This window comes from Lissotriton helveticus, chromosome 9 (genome assembly GCF_964261635.1).
Source record: "Lissotriton helveticus chromosome 9, aLisHel1.1, whole genome shotgun sequence".
Lineage (NCBI taxonomy): Eukaryota > Metazoa > Chordata > Amphibia > Caudata > Salamandridae > Lissotriton > Lissotriton helveticus.
The window spans coordinates 424,401,316-424,418,780 of record NC_136070.1 but is presented as its reverse complement, the minus strand read 5'-3'; the positions used below and the strand labels follow the sequence as shown (position 1 = coordinate 424,418,780).

At 46.8% G+C, this 17,465-nt stretch overlaps 1 protein-coding gene and 1 pseudogene across 5 annotated transcripts in view; both read left to right on the top strand.

Annotated features, from left to right (window-relative positions):
* The first annotated feature begins 380 nt into the window (after positions 1 to 380).
* Positions 381 to 17,465, top strand: part of ZNF839 (zinc finger protein 839) — a 213,649-nt gene continuing 196,564 nt past the window's right edge. For 2 of the 5 annotated variants that reach the window (XM_078660208.1, XM_078660206.1), the window contains exon 1: positions 6,493 to 7,190. In XM_078660208.1, the coding sequence (XP_078516334.1) occupies positions 6,669 to 7,190 (522 nt within the window). In that variant the 5' untranslated portion in view covers positions 6,493 to 6,668. Of the gene's footprint in view, positions 577 to 648; positions 1,807 to 4,873; positions 5,070 to 6,492; positions 7,191 to 17,465 lie in introns of those variants that run through there. The other 3 variants (XM_078660210.1, XM_078660209.1, XM_078660207.1) reach the window with 3 other exon arrangements.
* LOC144782552 (uncharacterized) lies at positions 14,276 to 17,076 on the top strand (annotated as a pseudogene).

Below are 17,465 nucleotides of genomic sequence, written 5' to 3'. Positions count from 1 at the left end.
GGCACTGGCAGACGCTGCTCCCTGAGGGGGCCCCACAGCCCCGGGCTCAGAGCTTTTTGACAGGGAAAGGTTTTCATTTAAGATGTGCCTCATAAGCGAAAGTGTTTAGTTTAATTGAAGTGACTTTTCCAGATAACAGTGTTAGAGGCAGCCCTATCTCCTTGCCATTGAGTGGTCCTAGGGGGGTTTTGTAGTTTTGGTGCGTGTATTTTTTTTTAGGCAGCATGTCAGTTAAGGCGGAGCTGCTTGAGGCTCTTCGTGTAATACAAGAGGCGGGTCAGGCCGATTTATTATCAGCTGAGGCTCGTAGGGTGGCGCAGCATTCCCCTGTCAGGCGGCGAAGGCAGGCGGCGACAGGGGTACAGCGTGCAGTGGCTGCTTGTTTGCCCCAGAGTTCGTTGAGTTGGCGGGGAGCTTCGCGCTTGGCGAAAAGAAGACCAGCCAGCGTTTGTGGAGCCAAGCGCACGGTGCGCACAGTGCTGAAGCGACAGGCCCACTCCCTGTCTCCAGTTGGGGCTCTTGAGGACCGCCCTGCTGTGAGGGAAGAGGCAGCTGCATGGTTGGCACCAGGAGAAGGTAGGGGTATTTCGGGTGGGGTAGAAGACATGTTTTGTTTCAGCAAGGCGCCTTTCAAAGGTTTCAACAGGCGTGGGGGGAGACGTGGCGGGCAGGTTAGTGGCGGGGTGCGCCAGGCGGCAGATACAAGGTGTGACGCAGGAGCGCATGCAGTGACGGAGAGTGCAGGTTTGACAGAAAATGTTCCCCTCGAGTTTTCTAAGTCTGCCATCGCACGTCAGACCCCATCACTGGTCCTTTATTATAGTGATTCTGAGGACGAAATTGAGGTTCAGGAGCCGCCAGTAAATACAGAAAGGTTTTCAATGGCCAATGAACCTGTTAGGGCACTGTCGCAAGAAATTAGTACTGTTGGTTCTCAGAGTCAGTCTGCAAGTGGTGGTGGCAATTTGCACACCAGTGTAGAGACAGAAATGAGGAATGCCTTTGATGACGACTACCTATTCCCGGCAACAGATTGTGATTTTGATGTAGTGGAGGTAAGGGCCAATAGACACTCATTTCCCCAGAGTTTTGAAGGACAGGCGTGAACTGATAGGGAGCCACTGAGCCGTTATAACACAGAATACATTTTCCCTCGTGCCAGGTCCCCTCCGGGCAATAGGTCCCACAGACATGATCAAGTTATGTGGGAAGAGGAAGGCCAGTGGGTTTGGGTGGCACATGGCAATACACACGGTGGTGATAAAGAGAATGCTTCGCCAGTTTTAGAGCAAGAGACAGGACGATTCATTCCAAGCAGTCGTGTCAGGTAAACGGGCAAGGAAGAGTACTGTTGGCGCAGCTACAAATGACGGCAGAATAGTTGGGAAGCCTTGGCCAGCGGCGCATTTCGCGGTTGCCAGAAGTATGGCAGTATTTGACGGGTCACGAGCGGATTCCCTTCAAGCAGGCAGCGGAGGTCTGTCAGAGATTGGCCTCAATTTGATGGTGGTATTGGTGATGGTGAATGTCCTAGCACTGGTACTAAGCGGTCTGGTGGGGGGAGATCCAAATTTTAATTTTGAAGTGGACAACAATTCTTAGGAGGAAGGTGAATTATGTGCAGGGCAAGAGAATGAAGGTTGGGTGGAAGAGGGGAGAGATTTTTGCGGGTCAGGGAGGGGGCAACATCTTGTTCTCAATCGTTGCAGCAGTCAAGAGCGGACCTGACAACTGCGGAGAAGTTACAACGGCGTAAGCAGACCGTCATTCAAGAGTTTCAAGACAGAGCGGAGCAAATTCCGAGAGGTAGGCAACAATGGTGGTATGCATGGGATTCCACTTGTCATAATTTAAGCAAACGGGTGGGGGACGATTTAAGGGAACAGGACAAGCAGGTAAGGTCAGGGGTTAGGAAGAAGGGTAAGTTGCATGATACATTGGATGAAGCCCACATTGCTGAAAAGGGGGTGAGTGATGAGGCAGTCTAACAGGATAAGCACCAGTTAGTTCAAAACTCGACAGTTGTTGAGGTAAGCACAAGGACACATCTTCCATACATGGGTTTGGCGATGCCTTTAGGGATGCAGTCATCATTAAAAAAGAAACAAAGAATTTGGGATCATGAATATGTAGACGTTTTTAAGTTGTTGCATAGAGATGTGCAGTCTAAAGAAGAGTCGAAGGAAGAGGAGTGGGAGTTAGCGAGGCGTCCTAGGGTCCCACGCAATATTGAGAATTGGACATCAGCATTTCTCATATTTGCCAGCATATACACCGAAAAATACCCCGAGAGGGCGGTTTCAGTTTTTAAATACATGGACGTAGTGCGGAAAGCGCAGATGCATTTTGGGGGCTAAGCATGGCTAAATTATGAAGAGGAATTTCGAGCCAGAATGAGTATATTCCCAGAGAAACCTTGGGGGGAAGTAGATGCAGAATTGTGGCTAAAATGGATGTCATCGGGAAATCCGCCAGCGTCAACGCATACTGCTAGCGGTCTACCAGTTTTTTATCGGCCCTTTCTGGCGCGTCCCGCTCAGCCAGGGGCGGGTACAGCAGGGAGAGGTCAGATGGCAGGGTTTGAAACATGTTGGAATTTTAACAGAGGTTATTGCAGCAGACCAGTCTGCCGCTTTAGACATGATTGTGCCCAATGTGGAGGCCGCAACTCTGTTACCCAGTGTGTTACAGTGCTATCAGGGGCGGGGGGACAACGAATGCCAGAAGGAAGTCCGGGTGCGAGAGGAAGGGGGACCCCATTCCCAATTGTTCAAAAAGGCGGCTACACCAATTAAGTTAGACGCTATGATAGCATGGTTGGAAATTTACCCGGACTGGAATGCAGCGAACAAATTGTATTGGGGATTCATGGAAGGTTTTCAGATCAGTTATCAAGGTCCTAGAGTACGGCGCTGGGCTGAAAATCTAAAGTCAGCTAAAGAATTTCCTGACATAGTGAGAACGAAATTTGCTGAAGAGTGTCCTTAGGCAGAGTAGCAGGCCCCTTTGAGATGTGTCCTTTGCCTAACCTGATTGTGTCACCATTGGGAGTTATTCCTAAGAAGACAGCTGGTGAGTTTAGAATGATCCAGCATTTGTCATGGCCGGAGGGCCAATCAGTCAACGATTTCATTTCTCCCATGGATACAACTGTTTCGAACACATCAATTGATGAGGCTCTGAAAATGGTCAATCATTTGGGAAAAGGCACAGAATTGGGCAAGTGCGATATTCAATCTGCCTTCAGGTTATTACCGATACACCCGTCAGACTTTGAGTTGTTGGGTATGTTTTTTGATGGATTTTACTACGTAGATAGAATACTTCCCATGGGTTGTGCTGCGTCATGTGCGCTATTCGAGCTTTTTAGCACCTTTTTAAATTGGGTGTTTGCACAGAAGTGTCAGCAAGGTGCCGCATGTCACTATTTGGATGATTTTCTTTTCATGGGCAAAGGGAGGACACAGGATTGTCAGGTGGCATTGGATGTATTTCAGAAATTTGCAGAGGAGTTGGGTGTGCCCTTAGCGCTGGAAAAGACGGTAGGTCCTACTACAAGGTTAACTTTCCTTGGCATTGAGATTGACAGGGTGGAAATGCTAGCCAAGTTGCCACAAGACAAATTGCACAAGATTAAGGAGTGTGTCACACATGCATTGGGACAAGCAAAGCTGGAGCTTAGACAGGTTCAGCGTTTACTAGGTTATCTGAACTTCGCATGCAGAGTCATTAGAACAGGCCGTAGCTTTTGTAGAACTTTGGGCATGGCAATGTCAGGTGCCTGGCTACCTCATCATAAGGTGCGCATTTCTAGACAAGTGAAAGAAGATTTGAAAGTTTTGTTGACATTTTTGCAAGATTTTAACGGGGTCCCATTGCATTTCATTGAGGAGCAATTGGTGTGGCAGGTACAATTGTATTCTGATGCAGCGGGCTCAAAAATGTTTTGCCATCTTTTGAGACGGAAGATGGTGTGCCGAGCAGTGGCCGGAGAATTGGATTACACAAGGGAGGAGTATAGCCTTTTTAGAACTATTCCCCCTTATTGCTGCACTCATGGTATGGGGAATAGAATTTCAGAACAGATCGGTCCTATTTCATGTAGATAATATGGCTCTAGTGAATCTAATCAACCATCAAAAAGCTAAGGATTTGAGGGTTTTACAACTGCTCAGGGAATTTATGCTGATCAGTTTGAGGTTGAACATAGTATTTAAAGCAAAACACATTCCAGGGGTTAATAACTGCATTGCTGACACCCTGTATCGTTTCAATTGGCAGCATTTTCGTGCGTTGGCGCCAGGGGCAGAGACCAGCAAAACTCCCATCCCAGACAAAATTTGGGCCCTAGGGGAATGAGAATTACTCAACTGATAGAGGATTCTTTGGCTGAGACTACTAAGAGGAATTACAGACAAACATGGGCGGAGTTCATCAGTTATGTGCAGTATTTTCATACCAGTAGCAACACACAAGTATTGGTTCCCATTATTTTGGATTTTATTTTGTTTTTGTCTAACGAGAATTTATTGGCTAACACAATAAGAGGTAAATTAGCTGGGGTTTCGTTTTATAGTCGTTTGCATTGGTGAATTGATCCTATTCATAGCTTTCTGGTCACAAGGATGTTAAAGGGTTTGAGCAAAGAGAAGAGCATAGTACCCAGGCCTCGGGCCCCCATTACTTTTCACTTGTTACAACAGATTTTATCTGCCCTACCCGATTGTTGTTACAATAAACGAGGTTGGGCTTGGGATGGGAGGCCATCAAAAAAATAGGGAGATGGAAGTCAGGTTGCTGTGCCCGTTATGTGCGCAAATGATGGCTTGATTACTGTTTTTTGCTAGTTTTGCTAATTGTTTTTTCTATATAGGTGATATTCGTGGTGTAGCTGGGAAAATGCAAATCTGGATTGTCGGGCATTCATTTATCAAATGGGCGGCCATCTTTGCTGAGTTGCAAATCTATGGACGGAGCCTCGGCATTCCCAGTGATGAACATGAGATACAATGGCGTGGGAAAGGTGGAATGAGATGGGACGAGCTATTCCCTACTATCTCCAAGATGAGGTATGACAGAGGTTTGCCAGCTGTATTAGCAATCCACCTTGGCGAAAATGACTTGGTGCCCCTGTCCGGCTTAACATTAATAAAGAAGATGCAACTAGATTTAGCAGTTTTAAAAGACAATTGGTTAGGCACCTGCATAGTGTGGACTGAATTCATTTACAGACAACACTGGAGGAACGCTAGGGATCATTCTGCAATGGACAAGGCTTGAAGAAAATTGAACAGGGTGATGAGGGTTTTTTGTGTGGGAATGGATATAAAGTACATTTGCCATGAACACATTAATAGCAGAGAGGGCCACCTGTTTAGGGATGATGGGGTACACTTGAAGGATTTGCGTTTAGCATATTATTTGCTTGAGCTGAGAGATTTTTTAGCAAAAGAACTGCAAGTGAATTTATGGTGCACTGGAAGGGATTAATAAAATTGACTTACGATATGTGTGGGGTCCAGGAAAACTCTTCGGTTTTCCTGGGTGGCACTTATATTGGGAAGTCTGGAGCGGGCTTGCCCACCTTGAATTTTGAGCAAAAGAAAGTTGAAAGGTGTAAAGGTAACAAATGAAGAGAAGTGAAACACAAGGTTTGGAAGGAATTTGATAACATGCTATTGAAGGTTTCGGTCTGAAAATGTTAATATTTTATACGTAGGAAAAGATTAAAGGTTTTGGCACGTTTTACTAAATTGTTGATGTATAAACACAATTGCCTGAATTTTGGAGTTACCTGATCTAAAATAAAGGTGGCCTTTTCTGCTCTTTGATAAACCTGTGCGTGGGTCTGGTTATTTTGGGCGAATGCTGTTCAACATGGCTAAAAATAACACAAACATTAACAAAGCCAAAGAGTCTCATAGGCTAGACCTATTGGCTTTGCCAGTGCTTGTTCCGAAGCTGCTATTGCAATTATGGAGCGAATAGAATGTATAATTCGTAACTGCCAGTCTTTACTAGAATTCAAAATTCTTATTCACAAATACTATAAAAAGTTCCATTATAGAATACCCCAGTGGGTCATCCTAGAAGTAGCAAATCTAAACTAGGACTGTAGAAATAAAAGGAGGACAAGCTCGGCTCTTGTGACGCAAGTATATTCAACACATAAACGAGACTACCATTCAGGAAAACTGGCTTTGAGTGTTGCAAATCCCTCGTTAAAGATCAAAATGAAACAAAGTGGTTCTCTAATGAGTCACCAACTATACCTATTTTCAATAAATTGCATAATATGTTTCTTTATTTTGTCGGCTGTCAGGAATTTAAAGCCACATAATAACATAATGAAAACAATGTTGATTATTATTGAGAAAAAAACAATATGACTAAAACGCTATAATTCAACAGTAAATAGACACTTTTACAATATGGCGGCCAAGATTACGGTGCATCGAAAAGGCGGTGCGTTGACGCTCTAGTTTTTCCTTTGTGAATGCTGCTTCTTGGATTACAATCTGGAAGCAGTTGGAGCATCGCCTGAGCACTGATTAATCGTGCAATGCATTTTCCATCACTTGCAACCTCATGGTTTGGCAGCATCGTCTACAAACGACCGATTAGCAAAACGTAGCTGAAACACTTCCGGATATTGTGATCAGATCAAGATGGCAGAAGCCGAAAAGGATAGTGGCGAAGAATGCGAGGAGTCGGAGGTGCTGCAAGTTTGGGGCCCCACTTACGTGGAGATGGATATACCATTCAGTCTGTCTCGGAAAGAGGTCGTCCCTGGTGAAATCTCGGCAGCACCGGGTGGTGGTGGCCCGACCGATGAAGTTATCTACATGCAGCCCGGCTGTTCGCTGTTGGGGAGCACCGGTCATGCGGACGACGAGCAGCGACGGCTGGAGGAGCTGCTCGACCAGCAGCAGGTGGTTGAGGTGACGGTGGAGGAGGAAGTGGCCCTTAATTTGGGAACAGGTGATGGTATGCCAAGGGATTTGAAAGGAGGCGTAGACCACAATATTGTCTCTTCAGTCTCGGAAGCCCCAACGGGGAACAATAACACCGGAGGTCTGCGGGACCCTATGATTTTCATGCAGAACGCAGCACAACAGTTGCAGACCGTGGCCCAACACGTGGCTTTGCAGAATAAATTGAATGCTGTCACCAGACTCGTCCAGCAGAAGGTAACTGTAACTTCCCCGATTATATTCCTGAGGAAACTTCCCCTTTAGTTAATAAAAAATAAAATCCAACACTTCGTTGAAGTGAACTTGCACTTTTAACAGTAAAAGTACAGTGCTAGCCCTCTATGAAAAATCACAGTGCAGCTCTCACAGACGAAGGCAATCAAACTATAGCGTTTTGAACCTCTCCAATTTCGTAGCTCAGCGACAATTATCGCTGGGTTCGGTCTGCTTAGCTGATCCACGCTGAAAGTTTGACTAGTCATTTAATGGCCTTTTTTGACAGGTAAAGTGCTGCTCTTTGGAAATACATTGGTAGAGCGTGAGGGGCGGGATGCAAGAATGGATTCTTGCAGTGGTAGACATCGCTAGAAATGAATGAACAAAGAAAATGTAGTATAAAAGAGAGAGGCGACTAGAATAGACGCGAGACCTGTACTAAAGTATTTGGGTGGGGGGGATGTTATTACCTGGAGGAAGAAAGGGTGATAATGACAATTGCTTTTATTTGGTTTTTAAAACATAAATAAAAGGCATTGCAATTTACAATGCCTAGAGCTTAAACTCTTGCAAATACGAAACCTATTGCATTCCAAATGTTTGACCCTCCTGCAGTACGGAACGCATTAAAGAAATTAGTGCTCACAGACTAAATAACACATACTGTGTAACAACCGAAGCAAAAGGGTCAGTCCTCATGGGAGGTTACAAATGAAGACAAGGCGGTACTAAGGAGGGAATAACAAGCCAAATAACGAATCAGAAGACAGCATTTACGAAGGACAATGACACAAGTCAGTGACTAATATGGGCAGGGCTTCAAGTACATATTCCAATAAAGCATGGCTCGCAGAGCAGCACATGCGCTGCCCAGGCTCGACCTAAAAATGTAACTAATCAATTCCCTTGTACTAATATATTTGCTTCTCTTGCTGAACATGAACAAATCTTGTTCATGCTTTTAAGCCCTTCAAAGTAGTTGCGTTTATTAGATCGAGCTGTTACTGATGCTGAGACCTTGTGTATAGATGGAATCTGGAGTGGTCCAGCTTCAATTGAAAGTTAACTTTAAACAATACTCGTATAAGATACCGGCCCTGTAAACATATTAAAGTCTTTCGCTATTGTTTGCATCTGCCCATGAAGAAGGTTGACTCCTTTCCATATTAATGGCACTGCACTTAAGTGTGTGTCTGGTTTTACCTACCTGCAGGTCCCGATCAACTGTAAAATCACTTTGAAGCATCTTAGGCGTGTGAGAACAAGCCAATTTGAGGAAGCAACAGCTTCTGTGTTTAAATTTGCTGCTAAATTAGGGACCATGCCTTTGGATACTGCCATGAAAATGTATAAAACCATGCCTGTACCTATTGTCTTCTATGGCGCAGGGGTTAAATGGATCATTCCCAAATACAGACCAGTGAAAATAGTTTTTTGCGCAGACTATTGTCATTACCAAACAATGTTCCATCCATAATCAAATCAACAATCTTTATTTAGATATAAAACAAATATCTTTAAAAGAGAATTTCCAGTTCATATTATTTACAAATACTAAAAACAATGCAAACACAGCGAGAGTCTAAATGATCATCTCCTCGGTCTCCAAGTTACAAGTATTATTAAAACTGCTCCACTAAGCTATGATTTCATACATAAACAAACCGTAATCACAAGGAGCTATTTAAGCTATTCTTGGCGCTAATTGCCTACTGGGTTGAGACTTTTAAAAGCGTTGTTTAATTAAAAAAAGGTAGTGGAGAAGCTGTAGCAGGCCACTTTTGTTTAAAATTGCGATATGCATGCTGGATCAAGTTTGTCAGTCTTATGTTTAAATCTGTGTTATCTGGGCTCAATGCCGCAATAATGGCTTGCCTGCAGGTCTGAACACCCAGTCGATTCCATTCCCCCCTCAGCTTAAGCCTACGTTGGAGGTCGAAGGCGGGGCAAATGCAAACCACATGCAGTAGCGTTTCTGCTGCTTCGCCACATCCTCTGCAGGTTGTATCCTCCTCCGTACGACGCCAGGGGGGGTACATTTAGCAAAAATCGCCAGTCACCCATTCTAATAGTTATAAAACTACGTTTTAAATACAGTGAATAAGTGCTGGAGAGGTAAGAGGCAGGGATTAGCCGATTTATAGGAATTAATAACTGCCCATGAATGACTTCGTTTTGAAAACAGTGCTTTGTCACTAATGAGTGATTGCATTCTTACACATTTTTTGATTGCGAACTTAAATGCTGGCTGACTGGGGTTGAGGGCCCAGAGGCCGTCTGCTGACATTTGTTGGATATAATCCTTAAAAAGACGGCTGAATGTTCCTTCTGGGTTTTTCTCAGTTATTTCTTGCCAGACTAGGCACTCTAGTGTGCCTGGGTTGGATTGTCTTAGTTTGTGGCACAGATTAAGAAATACCCCAATGCTGGAAACATCATAATTCAATAGCCCCATCTCTAATCTAATCTGTGGAGGGGATGCAGAGTGTGGCAGCTGAAGAACATTTTTATAAATTTTAATCGTGTGCTGATTTAGAACAGTGTTCAGTTTGCCCTTGAATATCCCTATACCATACGACAGGGTGGGGCCAATTTTCGCTTTCAGCACTTCCAAAAGGGGTGACAAAGTGGGGCCTGACAGGTTTTTCGAAAGCTTAGTCAATGACACCTCAAGCATCGTTGCTTTGGCCGCGATCTCGTCACGCTGCTTTGTGAGGTTGCCCCTGGAGTCTAGGTGGACCCCCAGATATTTATACGACTTGCCTGTGGTGAGGGCATTGTTATTAAATGACCATCCGCCACCGGCATATCGCTTCTTCCCAAACGGAACAACCTGGGTTTTCTTCATGTTGACTTCTAATTGGTTCTTAATCGTATATTGCAGCAGTGTATCAAGAAGCCTTTGCAACCCCACCCTTGTGCGGCTAAACAGCACCAGATCGTCGGCTTATAGGAGATTACTTAATGCCGTACCTCCTACCTTTGGAAGATGGCTATTAACCTCATCCAGGGTACTAGATAAGTCAGCTATGAACAAGTTGAAGAGGAGGGGGGCCAGCACGCATCCCTGCTTAACGCCTCTCGTTGTTGAAATTCTTCGCGAGAGATGCGTGCCGGACCCTAACTTCACTCGAACCCAGGTTCGTGAGTGCAGTTGAATAATTGCATTCAATAATTTGTCTGGGATTCCCCACTTCCTCAGCTTTTCCCATAGGGCCTCCCTAGGGACCCTATCGAAGGAGGCTTTGAAGTCGACAAAGCAGCAGAACACATCCATAATTGCACACAAAGAACTAGGCTCCAATATCTCTGGATCGCTTGAGGATGGCGCCTACTCTGTTATGGCTATCGATCTGGTCCAGACCAGAGGCCTCCTTGACACAAACTGTGATTACTGACGGCCTTAAAATGGCAAGGACCTTAAAATTAGATGGCTCACACGTATCAGAGAAGATTTGCGAGCAATTATTAGGTTGAACCTGTTCGATTCACTGCTAAGCGCAAGTTGGTCGCAAAATGCCATAGTGAAAGGTGAACTACTAAAGCTGATAGTAGAAATCTGAAGAAGCGGTTGGTTGAATTGTACTACCCTTTGTCCACTACTACATCCATTGAGCCATGCCTGCTTAGGTCACTTCGCAAACAAAGGTGTTACCTAATCCTATTAGCAATGGCTCATCTTTTGGTGTCTTATCCTGCAAATGTGTTTATCCGTAAAGATGTGTCCCTGTGCCCATGTAACTCAAATGCCTCAGTCTCAACTCAAACGTATTTTTTTTGCATGAGTTGTAACGTATACTAATACCATTGTTGAGAAACTTAAAGAAGCGGAAATGTAGAGAGGCACTGGGGTACCTGCAGTTGCTCCAATTTGCTAAGGTGTGCTTAACTATTTACAGATTTATGATTTCCGTAGTCAACTGTAGAATTGTTGGGAAATAAGGTATACTGTTTATGTATTTTGTTTTTAATGACATTATTAATAGAAGGAGAGGGCATGTAACAGTGGTGATTGTATTGTATGCACAAAGTCACTTTACCCTAATATGGCACAAAGCTTTCTTTCGATGTACTTGTATGATAGTGGGTGTTTTTATTATTATGAATTTACCGTGTTTTTTAATTGACTGTGTCTTATCTTTATGGTTTGTTTGAAACCGAATAAAGACTTTTTAATTCATATAAAAAGCTATGCAACGCCTTGAGAAAACGTTAATAAGTATTCTAGGGTGTTGATCTGATTTTAAACCATATTGATTACATGGCAATACAGGAACGAGTTGCACATCTCCAGAGCCCCAGGGAACATATTTTCAAATTGTACAGTTGCCACGTATTATACCTATACCATGAAACCACTTTGATATTAATTTGTTATTCAGTTTATTTTATCTAGAGTTTATCCAAAAAATTATACCATGTATGAGTGCGTCTCAGATTCAACACTAATCTGTGAGTGCAGTGTATTTGCAATAGCCACACATGTGTTCTAAGTCAGTTTCGTTAATGTTTTTATTTGTGTGGGTGGGGGGGAGGGGGTGCAAATAAAGCATTGATAATGCACCTCAAATTTGTATTACTTATTTTCTCCTTGTGTTTCTAACACATTCTGTTGCTTTGAAGCTGCAATGGAGGCCTACAGGGCCTTTCATTTTCTAGTGCAAACGAGTGGAAGTCTTATTCACCTTTGGCATGGCATAGGTGAAGCAAGTAATCCGTAATACTTTCAAGACCAAATTTAGGACCTTGTGGCATCCGAAGAATATATTTTGCTTCAAAACATAGATGACAGACCGCAAATATGGGTTTAGAATTTTTGGTATTAAAACACTTTACACATACAGCTTATTGAAAAGGAATATGAAGCTGCAAATGAGAGACATACATGGCAACACAACGACGGGTTGATGGACTTACAATGCAGCCAAAATATTTGTAGTGCTTGGCTAAAAGGTACATAAAAAATGACCTCTTGACTCTTTTTGTGTAGGATTATAATTTTCTCACTTAGTGACTGTAACAGCAGAGCCTAGTTTCACATCTTTGCCCTTCGAGGTTACACATTGCAAGTATTTTTTCCTCGCCTATTCCACCATTTCTCATTCCCGATTTTTTTTTTATTCTATTATTGGCATTATTAGGTCTAGAAAAAGACACACATCACTATTACAGACATTACTTTTAATCCTAAAGTAAATCGTTTAGTTTTTTTGGTGCTTGTATTAGTTCCATTAAAGTTCCTTACGAAGCATATTTGCGTATAAATATATTCTTGCTCATAAGTGTGCCTTTCTCAGTATAAAGTCCATATTCTCATTGGTGCTTTAGATAACTGCCCATGCATGCAGCATTCTCTAAGCTGTATCTTCATTCCTCACACGGGTTGTCCAATTTCCATTAAAGTGCAGTTTTTTAGGCACCACTAGCAATGAGCATTGCATCATGAGAAAATAAAGTTGAGCCAATCCTATCTCCAAAGTGAATCACCGGCTCTTTTTTGTGGGGTGGGGGCAAGGTATTGCTGACCTTGCAGGTGATATGCCGGCTGTTGAAAGCGGGGGCTGAACAAAGCTGAGCTACTTTGGCCTCCCTGGCAAAAAGTGTGCATGCTGCTTTCCTGGTGACACCGTCAAGAGTGACCACGGAAATATGATTAAACAAGAGGAGACAAAGTCTTATCCCTTCTATCCAATGTGAAGCAAACACCCCCGGAATGCTTGATTTAGTCATAAAGTCCAAGCACATGTTTGAAATGCTTGTGCAAGAATGCAAGCATAAGAATGTTGCCAGTTTATTCAACAGTTGCATCAAATCTAAATCTCTGTTTGAGTGACATCCCAACAGGATCCTTCTGCGGCTGGACCCCTTTTGACTATATCACGATCAGCAGAAAATGCTGACTTTTTAAGTCTCGGCCTGCGTAGACTGCGCTTGCGCAGTCTCGCTGGCGAGAAATTTTGTTTTTCAGTACGGGGGCTTGAATCCGCCCCTCTTCTCCATTGGCTGGCTTCCTAAACGGAGGCCAGCCATTGGAGGGAGGGGCGTCACTCCATTCAAGGCAAAATTCGGGGGGGTGTTTTTTTGTTTCTTTCTCTTTTCTTTCTCTCCTCTTCCCATTGTCTGGATTTTACTTTCCAGCCAATGGAAAGAGGCGAGAACGAAAAACACTACCCCCCCCCCAGTCGGAAAATGACGGGGCTTTCTCCAGGAGGCATTTCTACATGACCTCGGAGGAAGATGATTGTGTTTATGAGCCGCGGGAGTTCAGATTTCCCTGAACCTGGTTGCAGCCCGTCCCCGCACTCATGTTTACATTTTCCCTGGCTTGTTTTAGGTCTTGAGTATGGTATAGGGGATAGGAGTTTATAAGTAGTTTACGGTCCGCACAGCTTGCAGAGCCGATGCCAGCTTCCCCCACAGCTCGCAGTAGTCAGCCCCGGGATCCCGTACAAAGGAGCCCCCCCACCGGCAGAAGGGTGCCCGCCGGGGGGCTTGCATCCAGAAAAAAAAAGGTGCTGCCGCCACACCCCAGGGACCCGCCTCCGACAGTGACTCACCGAAGACTCCCCCGTGAACCTCGCAGAGCGGGGCAGCGGCAAACGCCCTGGGGAGCAGCGAAACAACGCTGGCGCTGCATAAGAGGACTGCCCTGCGCACGAGGCTGCCAGGCAGAAGAGCAGCGCCGTAATCCCAGAAAGGGCAGTGGGAGCTGCAGGGAGTCCTGCCAGCGTGCTAGAGCCCGGGAGAGCGGGGGCTGCCGGCAGCGCAAACACACCTGGAACCCCGGCGGCATGGTGCTGCGGACGGTGGGAGCACGCAGAGCTGCGTCAGGGGCGGACGCCAGCTTCTGATGCTGTGCGGCTGCGGTGCTGCCCTCCGCTCCTGCTCTTAACCGCAGTAGCAGCGCCGCACCCGGGCCGTGGACATGAGCAGGACCGCGGCAACGCTACTCCTCTGCCTGCTGGGGTGCAACGTGTGGAATGCGGTGAACAAGAGCCTGCACAGGGGGGAGCAGCAGCCCGCCACAGCAGCAACGCAAGGTGGGTGAGCAGCCTGGAGTGATAGTGCAGCAAAGAGGGGTGTGCATGGTGTCTTTTTCGCACGCCCGACACACTGCCGAGAGTTCATTTGTGAACCCTGCTGCCGTTGGGAAAGAGGCTAGTCATTGTCACCCTCGTCAATCAGGAGGCTCTGAACTCGATGTAAGAATAGGAAAGAGAGGTGGAGTGTCTTCAAGCCGGGAACAGGACTCACCCAAAGGGAATCAGTACTTTATTGGAGTGGGACCATTGACTTGCAGCAGCTGTGCAGAGGGCCAGTTGGGTTCGGTAGAGTTGAGATTATGAGGGGAATATGTGGGAGCAGCAAAGAGGCTCAATGGACCGGCTGATCTCCGGAGTCCAGCATGCAAGCATTCAGGAGCAGCAGGGAGGTGTCTGGAACTAGCAGACATAGATCTGGGGGCGATACAAAAGGGGATGATGGACGGAGCGTTTGAGCAAATCAAACACTCACCCCCAGTCAACTGATCTGGGTTTAATCCATCACCATTCTTTAGCCCACTCAGCCACCCCATTTCAGACATGGCCATATGCAAATCAGTCTGACCCTCTGCCTCATGGGAACAGTCCAGCCCGAACTGCCAAGCCATGTCTTCCATGGACCGGAAACAAGCATCCTGGGACCGGTTTCGGATTCATAATCCTCATCAGCCAGGCTATCTTGAATCCAGTGGCCAAGTGAGCAAGGGACTCACGTCTGAGCATACCCTGCCACACTTAGGGCGAACAAAGCGATACAAAAGGGGATGATGGACGGAGCGTTTGAGCAAATCAAACACTCACCCCCAGTCAACTGATCTGGGTTTAATCCATCACCATTCTTTAGCCCACTCAGCCACCCCATTTCAGACATGGCCATATGCAAATCAGTCTGACCCTGTGCCTCATGGGAACAGTCCAGCCCGAACTGCCAAGCCATGTCTTCCATGGACCGGAAACAAGCATCCTGGGACCGGTTTCGGATTCATAATCCTCATCAGCCAGGCCATAAGTGTGGCAGGGTATGCTCAGACGTGAGTCCCTTGCTCACTTTGCCACTGGATTCAAGCAAGCCGGGCTGAAGACGGCTGCAATGCCAGAAACCGGTCCTCGGAAGCTTGTTTCCGGTCCAGGGAAGACATGGCTTGGCAGTTCGGGCTGGACTGTTCCCATGAGGCACAGGGTCAGACTGATTTGCATATAGCCATGTCTGAACTGGGGTGGCAGAGTGGGCCAAAGAACGGTGATGGATTAAACCCAGATTTTTTGACTGGGTGTGAGTGTTTGATTGATTCAGATGCTCCGTCCATCACCACCCCCTTTTGTACCGCTTTTGGCCGCCATAAGTGTGGCAGGGTATGCTCAGACGTGAGTCCCTTGCTCACTTTGCCACTGGATTCAAGCAAGCCGGGCTGAAGACGGCTGGAATGCCAGAAACCGTTCCTCGGAAGCTTGTTTCCGGTCCAGGGAAGACATGGCTTGGCAGTTCGGGCTGGACTGTTCCCATGAGGCACAGGGTCAGACTGATTTGCATATAGCCATGTCTGAACTGGGGTGGCAGAGTGGGCTAAAGAACGGTGATGGATTAAACCCAGATTTTTTGACTGGGTGTGAGTGTTTGATTGATTCAGATGCTCCGTCCATCACCACCCCCTTTTGTATCGCTTTTGGCCGCCATAAGTGTGGCAGGGTATGCTCAGACGTGAGTCCCTTGCTCACTTTGCCACTGGATTCAAGCAAGCCGGGCTGAAGACGGCTGGAATGCCAGAAACCGGTCCTCGGAAGCTTGTTTCCGGTCCAGGGAAGACATGGCTTGGCAGTTCGGGCTGGACTGTTCCCATGAGGCACAGGGTCAGACTGATTTGCATATAGCCATGTCTGAACTGGGGTGGCAGAGTGGGCTAAAGAACGGTGATGGATTAAACCCAGATTTTTTGACTGGGTGTGAGTGTTTGATTGATTCAGATGCTCCGTCCAACACCACCCCCTTTTGTATAGATCTGGGGGCAGCAGCAGAAACCAGGGAATAGCAGAGGTGATGCTAGAATCGGCAAGGGGGGGTCACAAACCAGCAGAGGGGTTCGAGGCAGATTGCTGCATCTCTCCGATACTGCCTGGACACGAGCTGTTGGAATACATGGGGCCCGAGGTTACGCCTAGCACTGTAGCACCCAACCAGCAGAGGCACCACCCGAGTACGCTAGAAGACTGGGGAGTGACGTCATCAACCGACAACAAAGAGCTGCTGCGTGGGGAGACTACGGAGGATGTCCCAGCCTGTGAGGACGCCCTAGAGCCGCTCCCCTGCTCCCCCCCCAAGAGACTCCCCCGAGCCCCACAGGGAGCACTTCGACAGGCTCATCAGGCAGTCTAAGCTCTGGTGTTATGCAAAGGGCTTCAGCGCAGATGGGAAAGAGTTCTGCCTGTCCTTCGGCAGTGCCCCTGCCTCCAAAAGAGCTTGCGGCAGCACCCCCTCCAAGAAGGCTTTCAAGGGCAGCGGCTCGAAAAGGAATGCTAAAAGGAGAAGGCTTCCCAAGGGCACCGAGCCAGCGAGGCATCAAAGCCGTCGCCGCCAGCAGGCCAGGCCTGGGAGGAAGAGGAAGAGCAGCAGCGCCGTGCCCACCCCCACCCGGCAGCCCTTTACTCTGCTTGAGCACTTCCCCTGTACCCCCTCCCTGGTGCTAGGGGCCGAAAGAGCCCTCAGTCCGGCCTACTCCGTGGGAGCAGGCCGCTCCAGGTCCATGCCCAAGCTGCACCCAGTCTGGAAGTGGCAACTGGGGGGCACTGCCATCCCCCTGCTTCCTAGCCTCAAGTTCAGAAGCTTCCCCCCTGTGGGACACTGGTAGCCTCTGGCACGGGCCTATACCGACCTACCGTACAAGCAACTTTTGAAATAGGTGCACTTTAAAGGGTCACGCACTGTGGCGTTAAAGGACTACAAACGTCCGCCCTACTGGCACCCCTGGTTCGGCTGCTGGCCGTGGATTGGAGGTATGTTGTACTCGGAGAAAGGTAGTGGAGTGAGATCTGGGGTTGTGGCCAGTATTGGCGTCTACACTTGCGCTGCACTGCACTAGTCCATTTTAATTCACTAAGTTACCCAATCTACCCCATCACAAACTTCCATCATTAGGGCAGTGAGCTGAACTTTAGCAAACACCAGGCCAGGGAAAGAGGAAAAAGACCTCCATCAAAGAGCCCCAGTTACTCTCTTCCTGGCAGACCCTGTTAGGTC